Source organism: Denticeps clupeoides, chromosome 13 (genome assembly GCF_900700375.1).
Source record: "Denticeps clupeoides chromosome 13, fDenClu1.1, whole genome shotgun sequence".
NCBI lineage: Eukaryota > Metazoa > Chordata > Actinopteri > Clupeiformes > Denticipitidae > Denticeps > Denticeps clupeoides.
The window spans coordinates 11,572,314-11,586,181 of NC_041719.1; the positions used below are offsets into that span (position 1 = coordinate 11,572,314).

At 41.7% G+C, this 13,868-nt stretch overlaps 1 protein-coding gene across 5 annotated transcripts in view; it reads left to right on the forward strand.

Moving 5' to 3' along the window:
* The window catches only part of ddr2a (discoidin domain receptor tyrosine kinase 2a), a 28,135-nt gene that overhangs the window by 2,709 nt on the left and 11,558 nt on the right, over positions 1–13,868 (forward strand). For all 5 annotated transcript variants that reach the window (XM_029000260.1, XM_029000259.1, XM_029000262.1 and 2 more), the window contains one exon: positions 4,388–4,482. In XM_029000260.1, the coding sequence (XP_028856093.1) occupies positions 4,401–4,482 (82 nt within the window). In that variant the 5' untranslated portion in view covers positions 4,388–4,400. The remainder of the gene's footprint in view (positions 1–4,387; positions 4,483–13,868) is intronic.

Here is a 13,868-nt window from a genome sequence, read left to right on the forward strand (position 1 = left end):
GTATAATGATGTTCATTATGAATTCTCATTTCAGTGGCCATAAATGTTCCATAAATATTTAAACAATTCCCTGTGTTGCTTTTATGTGAAATTGGAAGAATACAGTTCTACATTTTACTTGCAGTCATAAAGAAGCCCATATCAATGCGGTAGGCCCGTAACGTGTGTTACGGCACGTGACCCCCATGACCACAAAGCCCGTCTTTCATTATAAAACACCTCCCAGGTGTGGTGCATTATCTGCATAATGGAGAATTGTTTTCACATGTCTGCTCTGCGTGTAAATCCAGCCAGTTACAGGCCTGACATTGTTAATTGTGCTGTAAGATTTAATTGGCATCTGTTGGCAAAGGCATCAGCTGGACCCCATTTCGATAAAATATTTGCGATACCTCGTTGGTTCCTGAGGAAGAGTGAGGGGGGGTTGAAATGAGAAGCAGATGTTCCAAAGGACGACTTCGCCCAAGCTTCATTTTTGAAATAGAACTCTGCTGTGGCCTCAGCAATCCCCGGATGTTGTCTCAAAGCAAATGGTCCATACCAGTGTTTTACAGTTTGGGATGTGTTTATCACTCAATCACTGTCTCTACCATCAGTGAAATTTTACTGTCTGGCTGAGGACCACCTCCACAGGGTAAAAATGCATAGATATTTTGGAGGAGCTGTTTAAGATGTAGCACTCTGGGAGTGTTGGCAAATGTCACTAGTTTGCACTGATTATCTATCTGCATGTTTGGTTCGGTAGTGGACAAGGTGTCTAGGAGGCATATGGAATGTCAAGAGGAAGGCAGAAGATGAGACCTTGTGTAATTTTGTGTGATGTACTGACAAGTCAGGTTTTAAATCAAATAGTTTGTTTCTACTCTCCAAAATGATCATTTTAGTGCTGTGTGAAAATTCCAGCGAATACACATGTAAACAATGATTGAAGAACCGATTCAATTCAGTCATAGAAAGTAAGAACTGCAGTGCAACCATATGCAAAATGAGCAAAATCTAGTGGATCCGCCCACTCTGGACAGCCAGTGAGATGAACTTTGCAGTGCAGAATTGCAGCCAAAATTTCTCACTGTCTTATCTGCAGTGACTGTGTACTATCAGAGATCTCTGGAGCAGATCAGGGCTTGGAGGCACTTGGAGAGTCAGCCACTGTCATTTTCTGCTCACTAATTCAAATCTCAGTGGAAGGAAACCTCAGGGCCACTAATTGCTAGCAGATTTTGACAGCGAGCTGAGATAATTACAGCCTTCAGAAAATCGCTCCCATCGTCTGTCATCTTGACTCAATAAAAACTCATTCAGTGCTTAGCTCTCTTTCTTTTCAACACTGAACTGCTAATATTACATTAATTTCTATTGTTCAAAAGCCAGACAGGGCCTGGGAAGTTAAGTAAGGTCAGTTTAGAGTTGGGTTCCAAGAATCAGAATAAACTCTTATTAATATGGGTTTGTATTGGAAAGGATCTCATGATATGATATGTATCACGATATGTGGGTTACGATATGATTATATCATGATATATTGTGATACTGTACATATTGCATTATTCTACACAGAGCTGATATAAGAGGTGCTGTGTACGATCTGTGTGGATCACATTACATTAATAATTCAGCCAAAACAACATAACTCGGAACTGAAATTTGGACTAAATTTGTGTATAAAAATATCGGTATTTGATGTCCCTTTATCGATACAATTACACCACGGAAAATATCACAACATATTGCTGTATTGATATTTTCTAACACCCCTACCTATTAATATACTCTTCTGCAGAAAAAGATCAACACATCCTTCTCACATGTAAGAATAGCAGCTCCGCTGGGCCCAGCATGCCTGCAGCTCTTGTGTATGTGGTGGTATGTGGGAGCACACAGGCCCAGTCTCTCAGGGTTCAGCCACCCAGCATCATTTATACCTGAATGGCCACAAAGTCTCTTTGCTCTTGCTGAGCGAATGTTTGCTTTGGACATGGTCCTGTGCGGCATCTGTATGCTGTCCGAGGGTCGAGATAAACTGTTGCTTTCGGCGCTTTTGAGGAAAATAAATAAAAAGTTCTGATCACTGATGGGTATTGGCCTTTTCCTCTGACCCAGTTCATTTTAAAATTATATATATGGATTTATTAATAACATTTTTGCTGAAATTCAGACTGCGAAACTAATGGAATTTGAATTTTGTACCTAAGGGGGGACAAGGGCAGTTTTCTATAAACTTATATAAGCCTTATCTTAAGCTTGGGGAAGGTTATTGTAACGAAGATGTAGCTCAGAAGAACATTTTTTATGATGTGCAATATGTGTTCCCTGCAAAAGATGACTATAGCTTTCTATTTCTATAAATCCTGGCAGTTTTTGGCAGGCGAGTGAAACTCAGGTCTGCTGGCAGCTGTGGATGTGCTTGGGTGGACCTGTGAGTTTGATGTGGAGACGCGTTGGCCAGCAGAAGGGGGTTTTATTAAGAAATGTGAAGTCTATTTCTGGTGAAAAGCAGGAATTGTTTTTTATGATATGAAGGAAATGCTGTTTTACACTGTGGTGTTTTACACTTTTTCATTCCAATTTTCCACCATCTTAACTGCACACTAGGGTTGTTTGGCTACATTGGTACCATGACAGGGTATGTTTAGGGTATGTAAAAAGCAGTGCTTCCTGCATATTTTGGATCATTGTTAGCTCCTCCTTCAGAAGCAAGTGACCATTGCTAACGTTACTATAGCAAAAGTTCTGTTATGGGGCAACAGCTCGAGTTCCACCGCTATGGGAAAGGCAGATGTGTTGAACTCAGGCACAGCAGCCGTAGTCCAGATCTCTGCATGCTGAAAAGTCATTTGTGTCCAGATAGCTGATAACTGTACAATTGTAGCTTAGTTCTACTATGACCATCAAATTTTATTCAGCAATAATGGATCCTGTAGCAGTCAAAACAAGCAAGCTGATGAGGCAGATACAGTTATTTTGCTACTGATCAAAATGAAGTCTCTCATTTCATTCTGGCCATCGGTCTGTGTAAATAAACCCATAAGCACTGTAAGTATAAATGCACCCTGGACACCCTGAGTGTGAGCTGTTTCCTATTTATTGATATTCCTATTTATTATTAAGTATCCTATTTATTGAGTGTTATTTAGTGAGAATTTTTAGAATAAATTGATGCTCAGTCACACTTCATCAAACTGAATGTCCCTCTCCTAACACGACCATCAATAATGGCAACGCCCGGCCATCTGAAGCCAAGCAGTTGGAGACACCAAACCTCTCTTCACAAAAATTATGTCAAATGGCCAGTTAATGTAACTTTTAATAGAGTTTGTGCCAAAGGTTTCATGGTGGCACAACAATATTTCTCATTCCCTCATGCTGGCAAAGCAGGCACTGTGTCCAGCTGAGGTAACGTCTGTCACGCATGTGGCTGTCTAATGTCCACCAGTTATCTGTCCTTTTTCATTAGTTCTCTTTCCTTTATTTATTCATTATCATTATATATTACCTATTAAAGTCGCTTTCACAGCGAATGCGACATTCGTTTTCTATGGGCTGCGCAGCACAAGAGAGGTTTTGTGCTGTGCTACTACCATGTGGCTACCGGATTTGGACCGGAAACCCAATTTGGACTGCACATGCATGCGCAATGGTTTAGGTTAGGCTTAGGAGTAGGGTTAGGTTTAAGCCATACCATGGTGGCTTTCGGAGTATGCATGCGCAGTCCAAATCGGGTTACCGGTCGAACAGTGGAAATTTGTTAAACTTTGACTGCTGCGCACCATGACACGGCCACGACCAATAGAATCAAAGCATCGAAGCAGGCTAATGTTCCTTCTGCTCCTTCAAAATTAGAACACAAAGTGGGAATGGAGGAAAAGCTGATAGAAATATGGAGGAAAAGATGATATATACAAAGCTGTTATAAGTGTCTGAGTGCCCAGAGATCTACAAAATGACATCATCATTTTACTGGGGGGTTAAAAAAGCCACGCCTATTTTTGCGCTGAGCACGACCCGCTGTTTTGCGGTCAACCTCTGTGTGAAAGTGTCTTAAGGCATACATAGCAGTAATTTAGTGACTGTGATCATAAAACACCCAACACCCATGTATTCTATACATTTTTGTGTATAGAATTCTCACTAATTAATTAATTCTGTAGTAGCCTAGTGGGTAAAACACTCGCCTATGAACCAGAAGACCCGGGTTCGAATCCCACTTACTACCATTGTGTCCCTGAGCAAGACACTTAACCCTAAGTTGCACCAGGGAGACTGTCCCTGTAAATACTGATTGTAAGTCGCTCTGGATAAGGGCGTCTGATAAATGCTGTAAATGTAAATGTAAATGTAAATTCTCACTAATTCTCTTCTGATTAATGTTCATGTTTTCTGCCTGTAGGCGTCAGTTCGGAATGAAGTACCCATGGAAAACAAACCTTTCTGCTCTGTTTCTGCTGTATTTATCAGGAGCTGTGAGGACTCAAGTTAACCCAGGTAAGCCGGTTTTGGTTTAATTTAAATATGTTTCAAGGGGGAAAAAACTCTTACATCTTACATTAGGAAAATGTATCTATTACAGGAACACCCAAAACCCTGAATCATAAATTGTAAATAAGCAAGGCTCTTTTTGTTTGTATGGATTCTGTGATCTTTCCCATGTCAAATTTGGAGGAAGAGTTTGTTCTGTATGGTTAAGAGTTCTGTCAGGAATATCCAAGGCAAGACAAGTCAAGTATCTAATGTCCAATGTGGGACAGTGGTGGCCTAGCAGTTAAGAAGGTTCACCCAGATGCGGGTTCAAATCCCAAACTACCAAGGTGACACTGAGGTCCCTTCTCAGTTCTCCCCAGGCGTCATTTATGGCTGCCCACTGCTTACTAATGGTGATGGGTTAAATGCATTGTGTGCACCAGTTTTTTTTTTCATTTTTTTATTATTTGTTGGCCCACAACATGATGCACATGTTGCAGCTGGTCCCCAGCCAAGAATGTCGATTATTTTATGTCCGATGTGATAGAATTAACAATTTAAAACACATTTAATCAAACTCTGTAGTAAAGAGTTCAGGGACATTTTGTCATTAAACCCAAGGTGACAGGAGGCGCTAAAAGGAGGTACTTCTGCCAGCCAGCAGGGGCACTAGACCTGTGGTTGCTTCACAGTCATTGGGGTTCCCGTGTTTTTTAACGGTCAATGGAGGGCTCTGCAAGAGGATCACAGATATACATTTAATGCCACATGCCTTCAATTCTCTATTATTTCCACATTTTTTACAAATATTCCCTTGACTTGTCTTGGGGTGGTAGTAGCCTAGTGGGTAACACACTCGCCTATGAACCAGAAGACCCAGGTTCAATTCCCACTTACTACCATTGTGTCCCTGAGCAAGACACTTAACCCTAAGTTGCTCCAGGGAGACTGTACCTGTAACTACTGATTGTAAGTCGCTCTGGATAAGGGCGTCTGATAAATGCTGTAAATGTAAATCCGCTAGATTTAGATAACATAAGAACAACATAAACAATAAGTGCACAATTCTGTTTAATTTCCGTGTTGTCAGCATGGCAATATTCTGTTTGCACATTGCCCCTTTTAAAATTTTGCCATGGATCCCTTGCATCAAGGGGATGGTCTTTAAGTAAGGGGCTGCAAGACATGCAAACGTCTGCATGATGCTGTAGCAGAGCATATATTCTTAAAATATATTATGATACACAATTTACAATAATATAATCAATAGAGATGTTCAAGTGTTGTGAAGAAGGCTTCAGGGTGCCCAATAATGTCCAGCAAGTGCCAGGACTGTGAGTGAGGCGAAGAATTTTAGAGGATGGTCTGCTGTCAAGAAGGGCAGCAAAGAAACCACTTCTCTCCAAGAAAAACTTCAAGGACAGATTGATATTCTGCAAAAAGTACAAGGATTGCACTGCTGAGGACTGGGGTAAAGTCATTTTCTCTGATAAAGCCCCATTTCTGATTGTTTGGGCCATCTGGAAAAATGATTGTCTGGAGAAGAAAAGGTGAGAGCTACCATCAGTCCTGTCTCATGTTGTGAGTAAGTTAAGACTCAGTTCGCCTAAGACCAGTGTCATGACTGTGTATCTGGATATCGTGGGCTTTCACTCATCTTCAATTTCTTCTCTCTGCGGTGCCGTGCGTGTCTAAAGTGTGACACTTGAATTTCATTGAACTTTGACTTCTGCATGTTGTGCAGCATTAATGTGATAAAAATAAAGCATGAAAAGAGGCTCTCAAACCAAGTTGGAATGTAGGGTGATTATAGCCATTATTATGAGTTGATTGTTGCGATTTAATTCATTTACATTAAATTTACCTTTACAGCATTTATCAGATGCCCTTATCCATAGCAACTTACAATCAGTATTTACAGGGACAGTCAGGGTTAAGTGTCTTGCTCAGGGACACAATGGTAGTAAGTGGGATTTGAACCTGGGTCTTCATAGGCGAGTGTGTTACCCACTAGGCTACTACCACCCAGTACAATTCAACTGTATCATCTTACTGCAATAGCACATGGAAAAACATGCATGCAACAGCAGAGTTTTCTGGATTGGCAGAGGAGCGAGCAGAGAGGCAAACCTTGAAAGCGAAATACATGCTGTTTGTTTAACTATAACATTAGCATTTATACTGGATGGTCATGATATAGTCATTTAATACATCAGACATGCTACGATACATTAAATATATTCTTTATATACCCCACCCCTACTATGTGTATATTGTTTCTGATATCATGTTTCCACAAATTCATTGCAATTGGCATTTCATATGCAAGCCTATCATAGACATGCACGGTTATTAAAACATGAAGTTCCCTCAGCTGCTTGGGTGTCTTTCTGAGAGGAAAGTGTGATGTCAATGAGAGGCTCAATTATGCTTTACGAGGGAACCAGCAACCAACGTTTGGTGAGCTGAGATCACAGGAGGGTGAAGGAACGGCCATCTGTACTCTATTACCCCAATCTGTTACTTTACGTGGCCATCATGTATGACTGCAGAAGAAGTCAAAGATGGTAGAAACCATGTTGCTTAAAGCAACTTTACAGTTGTGTAAGAGGCAGAAGTGTTTGGTCGAACAATAAATGTAGGAATGTGTGTGTGTTTGACGAGTGTGTGGTGTGGCCCTGGCAGTGGGGGGGTGGGGGGGGTAATTGTACAGTACTGCATTAACATGACGTTTTAATTACAGCCCTGCTTGGGCAAACTATAAAGAAAAACTGAACAATTCTCATAAACACATTTTGGCACATTTCAAAGCAAACACAGAATATGTGAGAATGCTAAAATCTTTGTTTCTGTTGCTCTGCTTCTAGTGGCCTCAGCTGCCATGTATGTCTGCAGAAAGAAAACTGGTTGCAGTAATAATAATGCATTTTATTTCAGGGTGCCTTTATTAAACCCAAGATCACCTTACAGAATAAAAAAAAAACTAGTTAATAATGATTTGACAACAACAAAAATCTGAGTTAAATCAAAAAGTCAGTTTAAACAGATGGGTTTTGAACCATGACTAAAATTAATGAAGCTAATCTAAATTCCTAATGCCAGGAAGGAGGGAGTTCCAGAGCAGGGCGACTGAAAGCTTCGTTCCCCATGGTGATGAGACAGGCCGAAGGAACACTAAGATCAGTGGCAGAAGATGACCTGAGAAGGAAGGAGTGCCTGTATGAAGAAGGTCACATAGATAAGAAGGGACAAGGTTGAGGATGCATTTAAATCCAAATATTTAAAATGTATCCTAGCTTCTATAAGCAACCAAGGAAGCTGCTGGAGAACTGGGGTAATGTGCTCTCCTGAGGGAGTACGAGTTATGACCCGAGCAGCAGACTACATTTCTTGTGAGTCCAGTTTTCTTGGACAGGTGTTCCAGTTGGCGTCCTTTGGCTTTGAGATGGTTGAGACTAACCTGAGCGATAAAATGAAATGGGCCAGCGTTAGAGTGGAGCAAATGTGTTACGGAGATTATGAAGGTTGGCATTAAATTCAGAAACAAGTTCATCAGGGGTTGAAGAGCTGTGGAATGGAAGATCACATACATCAGATGAGAAGGTGCACTGTGTGCACCGTGTGCTGTGCTGCTGTGTATCACATGTGACAATCACTTCACTTTAAAGGTGTCATGGTTAATATCACTGATCTTCCCAAATGAAACATCACCAGGAGTACGGATTTTGGAAACTGTTACACTGTCTTTCCTTTTTACTAGGGATGTGCAGAGCATCAACTATTTATATGTTGCATTTGATGAAATGTTGATAGGTATTTATCATTTCCCCCTTTTTTTTTTAGAGAGACTTTTGTTTTGTCAAATATTAAGTGTGACTTAACATAACACCTAACACATCCAAACACTAAAAGTTTGTGATGCTAAAATTAAATGGATGGGAGAATACATATAAAGTAGCGCTTTATTTATACAAATATGTGAAACTGAGAATATGAGAATGTTGAGAAGCAGCGTGTGTGTGAATTCACTCCCGGTCAAAACTCACACAATACTTTTCCGCATGCTTTCTTAAGCACCCATGTTTTCTTGGCAAATACGTACAAACAGACAGAAATACCTACCGTGGCAACAGGAACAATCTATTAAATTTCAAATACAAATACAAAAAAAAATCCCATGTTTGTGCTTATCAAATGACTGCATTCAGTTCCACTCCCGCTATTAACCAACAGTCATAGTCGGTGCTCGATAATTTCTTTATACTTCTGCCAACTGAAGGCAAACAGGGTTGGGATTAGCTAGTGTTTGGGATTCTTGGTGGAAGACGGTGACCGAGCCAAGGCCTTCACTCTCTGTTCTGGGTGGTAATTATGTGCTGTAAAAAAGGTGCTGTCTTTCAAACAAGACAGAAAAATGCACCTGAGGTCCATGGGTTGGGAGTTTCTTTGGCAGCCAGACTATGGCTTTTTCAACTCTGGCCTCCTATAAATTCCCTCCATTTAGTTGCCAACTTTTCTCACCACTTACGAACCTTATAACTGGTGTGTAGTGAGTTTACATCCAGGTGAACAGTAGCACATTGCATTACATAACAGAAACTACAAGGTTTTCCATATATTACACTATATGGACACCTGGCCACAATCAATATGACGCATGACATTCTAAACTTAAACGAAGGATTTACACAGATCATAACACATTCCAAAAGAGCATTTGTAGTGTCCAAGTGCTCCTTTAGTTTATGGTGTAAATGTGAGATTAAACTAGGCATAATTCTTTTTTAGCACATGCAATCAAACAGTTACAGTCTCGTGCTGCTTATATTGCTTAGATCTGGCACTATGTGGATGGAAAATAAATAATATCATCGCTATAGACTACCATGCTAGTGGCACTGGTGAGGTCCAGAAGCTCCCCAGACACAATCACCTTGGGGACCTCCACCTGGAAGCTGGATTTTCTCATCCCAGCTGTCATTTATTCGAGTGCAGACCATGCAACGATGTGACTTTGGCCGGAGTTTATTATTACATGCAGAAGGAGAGTGAGGGGAAATGTTTACAATGGATTGAGCAATCAGACTGGAGCCTGTGGCTAATACATACCAGACATTTTGACAACAGGAAAGTACATCGAAATGGATCTCTCCTTGTTCCAGAACTTTCTGTGCATTTTCCAGATAAACGTTGCCACTCATGAGACACAATAGTGGTGGATTTCTGCACAACACTGCCTTGTCCTTTAGAAGATGCATGAAAATTAACATTAACATTCTCATTTGAGTTTTTCATGCAAAAAATTCAACTACTCTTATTATTCATTTACATTATTTATCAGACGCCCTTATCCAGAGCGACTTACAATCAGTAGTTACAGGGTTAAGTGTCTTGCTCAGGGACACAATGGTAGTAAGCGGGATTTGAACCTGGGTCTTCTGGTTCATAGGCGAGTGTGTTACCCACTAGGCTACTACCACCCCAAATTCAGAATAGCACATTTTCAGTGTTCTGTAAGTATTTAATCTGTTAAAATAACTGCCCCTGATACAGCATTAAAGAAAGTGAAGTGAAAGGCATTGTGATACACTGTGATACACTGCAGCACAGCACATGATGACACGAAACGAAAAGTGTCCTCTGCTTTTAACCATCACCCTTGGGGAGCAGTGGGCAGTCATGACAGGCGCCCGGGGAGCAGTGTGTGGGGACAGTACCTTGCTCAGTGTCACCTCAGTGTGATTCGAACCAGCAGCCTTCTGATTACAGGGCCGTTTCCTTAACCACCAGGCTACCACTGCCCCCAAAGAAGATTCAAGATACCCTAAAATTGATGGATTAGGAAACGTATCACCTGAAAAGTAGGACAGAGCAAAACAGCTAAAAAAAAATAGCAGCAAAACAAGGCTATCGCCAGGAAATGGTTGAGACCAGAATTGCCTACTGTTGAGAAATGGAAAGAAATAACTAAAGAAATATGCACAGTGGAACATTTTTTTCTCTCTCAGACTCCAGTAAGACTTGGACTAAATGGACTGAAAATATTGCATCTGTACAGTGACACTACTTGAAGAAACTTAAAATTTGAATGTGAATTTACTTTTTTTTTCAATTCAAGCAGTAAGTAATTTGAAATGATCTTGTTTTTTCCCTCTTGTTTTTAATGCTTGATTTTGATGGTGTTGCGTTATGTGTTTTGGTCATGGGGAAAATGCTCAGAACAGACAGGAGTATGGCTTGCTGTTATGTAAATCTCTAGGGGCAGTCATGGCATGGCTGTAATTGGCAGGTTGCTGGTTCAAGTCCTGAACCGCCAAGGTGCCACTGAGCAAAGCACCGTCCCCAAACACTGCTCCCCAGGCACTGTGCTGCAGTGTTTCACAAGTGACAATCACTTCACTTTCATGGCTGCCCACTGCTCACCAAGGGTGATGGTTAAAAGCAGACTTCACTTTCACAATAAAAAAACATTATTAAATAAAAACGGACTTGCCTGACCTGACAATGCTTCTGCTAAATCAGAAGAAAAAAAATACAAAACTGTTTTCCAGTTGCAAATGGAAATGGCCATTTCTCAGTTTAAGAGCAGTGAAATGGAGACTCAAGCCAACTTTCCCCTGTTTAAAAATCCCTTTTTCCTCTTCCAGAGTGATGGAATGTGTGTGTGAGAGAGAGAGAGTGAGAGAGAGTAAGGCAGAGAGAGAAATCCATGGCTATATTGGTGGACAGTGACCATAGACTAGTTGTGAAATGGCATAGTGTGTGTGCAACTGAGAGAGCGAGAGAGCATGAGAGAGAGGGGAAACATTTTTTTTAGATATTTGTGTATATGGTGCTTGTGTGTGTGTGGATGAGTAAGAGAGAAAGAACAAGATAGGAAAATATTAATTCCTGTATTTGGTGTGTGTGTGTGTGTGTGTGTGTGAGAGAGAGAGAGAGAGAGAGAGAGAGAGAGAAATCTATGACTACATAGCTGGACAGTGACTGTGTTTGTGTGTGAAAATTGTGTATGTGAGGACAGGCAGGCTGTTGGAACCGGCGGTTGGACGGCAAACACGGTGGAACAAGCGTGCCTTTCACAGTCAGTTGTTTGGAAAAACCTTAAAGGGGTGAGAGGGAGAAAGGGGGCAGTGGGTGCAGCGCGGTGCAGCGCGGTGGCGTCTGACGGAGGCGCGGGAGGACAGCCGGCATCCAGAGGGCCGCTCTGACGCTCCACGCACTGCGCTGCTGTTTTCCCACCCTTTCGAATGCGATATTTTTAGCGTCTGCTGGACGTCTTGATGCTGCAGATGTTGCTGCTGTCGCAGGCTGTGCGTGTTGCAGCGCTGCCCTCACTGTGTCCCCTGGAGGTCGGCAGGAGAGGGTAGCCAAACAAACGAGCTATAAAACAACATTTGTGGAAGTTTGTGTTGCTGCTAATGAATGTGAGGCCTTCTTGTCTTTCTAGGATCCTTCCTAGAACTCTGGGATAAGGGCCTTCTTATGCCTTCTTAAGGCTTTACACAACCTTGACCCAGATGCAGTTTCATAGTTTATGTGGCGTATGTGCGTGCAACAAAATCTTTTCATGCGATTATGATTTGCAAAATGTACTGTACGACTCTGTGTTCCATATTTATATATATATTTCTTTGACTGAAAGTCACAGTGCACAGTGTTTTTGTGTTTCAAAGGGCAATTTTTAAATATATATTTAGTGGACGTGAAAATTGCAACTCAATACAGCCACATGGCTGGGTTGTGAATCAATAACAATAACTTTCAGTGTGTTATTGTGGCTTGCACATGAGCTGCAGAAAAGAAGAGCTCTCTGTGTCAGATGAATATTTCAATGTTGAGGCACTTGCTTTAGTTAAAATGCACATTTCATTTTAAGAAGTCTTGTTAAACCTAATGCACTTAAAAATGCAAAATGCTGCAAAATCTAAGGTATGCTCAGTCATAACATTAAGATAAGACTTGAAGCTAAAACAGCGCTGATCCATCGAAAACTCCACTAGACATTTGATGGTATGCTGTGGTATCTGGCACTAAGCCGTCAGCAGCAGATCCTTGAAGTCCTGCAATTTGTGAGGTGGCGCCTCACAATCTACTCAAGTGAGTCCCACAGATGTGGACTGAGACCCTATACTGGATTGAGATCTGGAGAGTTTGGATGCCAAGTTAGAAAATTGTGTTCCGTGAACCATTCTTGAAAAACATTTTGCAGTGTGGCAGGTCTGAAAACCGGTATCACCATCACGGAATACCATGTCCATTAAGGGGTGTAGTACATGTAAAGGTGAAGTGAAAGTGAAGTGAATGTCATTGTGATACACAGCACAGCACACGGTGCACACAACAAAATGTGTCTTCTGCTTTTAACCATCACCTTCTGGTGAGCAGTGGGCAGCCATGACAGGCGCCCGGGGAGCAGTGTATGGGGACGGTGCTGGGGACGGCTCGGGAATCGAACTGGCAACCTTCTGATTACGGGTCCACTTCCTTACTCGCCATGGCACCCACATGATCCAAGGTTTCCCAAAGCCACTAGCTTGTCTTGATCCCATAGAGCATCCTGGTGCCGTGTGGGTCATCAACAACGTTTTGTGATGCACTGTATGTCCTTACAGCTTTCCATCAGAAAAAGCATTCAGCCAACTGAGCTACAGTAGCCATTGGATCAGACCATACGGGTGATGCTGCACTCCCTGTGGGCATCAGTAAGCCCAGATAGGAGATGCAATGACCCAGACATCCATATTATTTTTATTATTCTGTTACCGCATTTCTCATGTAACTGATGGTGATTCACTTATGAACGCTCTATTGTGTGTTCTATTAGTAATGGGTGAATGTGTGCTGGGGGTGACAAGGAAAGACGAGAGGGGCAGAAGTAGATCTGGCTGCGAGGATGAAAAAGGAGGAGTCAATTCTGGAACAGTTTTCTGTTCGGGGATTCAGCTCCTTTTGGACCATATCAAGTTGTCATTGCCAACATAAACCCTCTGAGGTTTCCCCCATCTTGACTTTTAAGCAAACATTTGGAAGAGGGCCGAAAAAAAGAAAAGGAAGACAAAAAAGACCTTCACTGCTGTCCTTGCTGTTGCTGGCATGCTTATAAAGGGGTTTTGTTGGAATGGTGGGTCCATGCTGACTGGGAGAGTCCCTCCGCTCGTCCGTCTGATCTCCCAGCATCCAGATCATCACCGAGTGAAAAACACACACCCACTCACACAAACTCACAAGCCACACAAACACTGCATGTGTAATTATACAATAGCCAGTTATGGTCCTGCAGTCTTATTGGCTGCACTATAGTTTTAGAAATATCCACCACTGTGTTGGTTTAGGGTCTCAGTGGAAACTCTTTGATGAACCTGGTAACTTTATAGTGAATATGAACATTTTATTTTGGGAGGTGTTCGGGT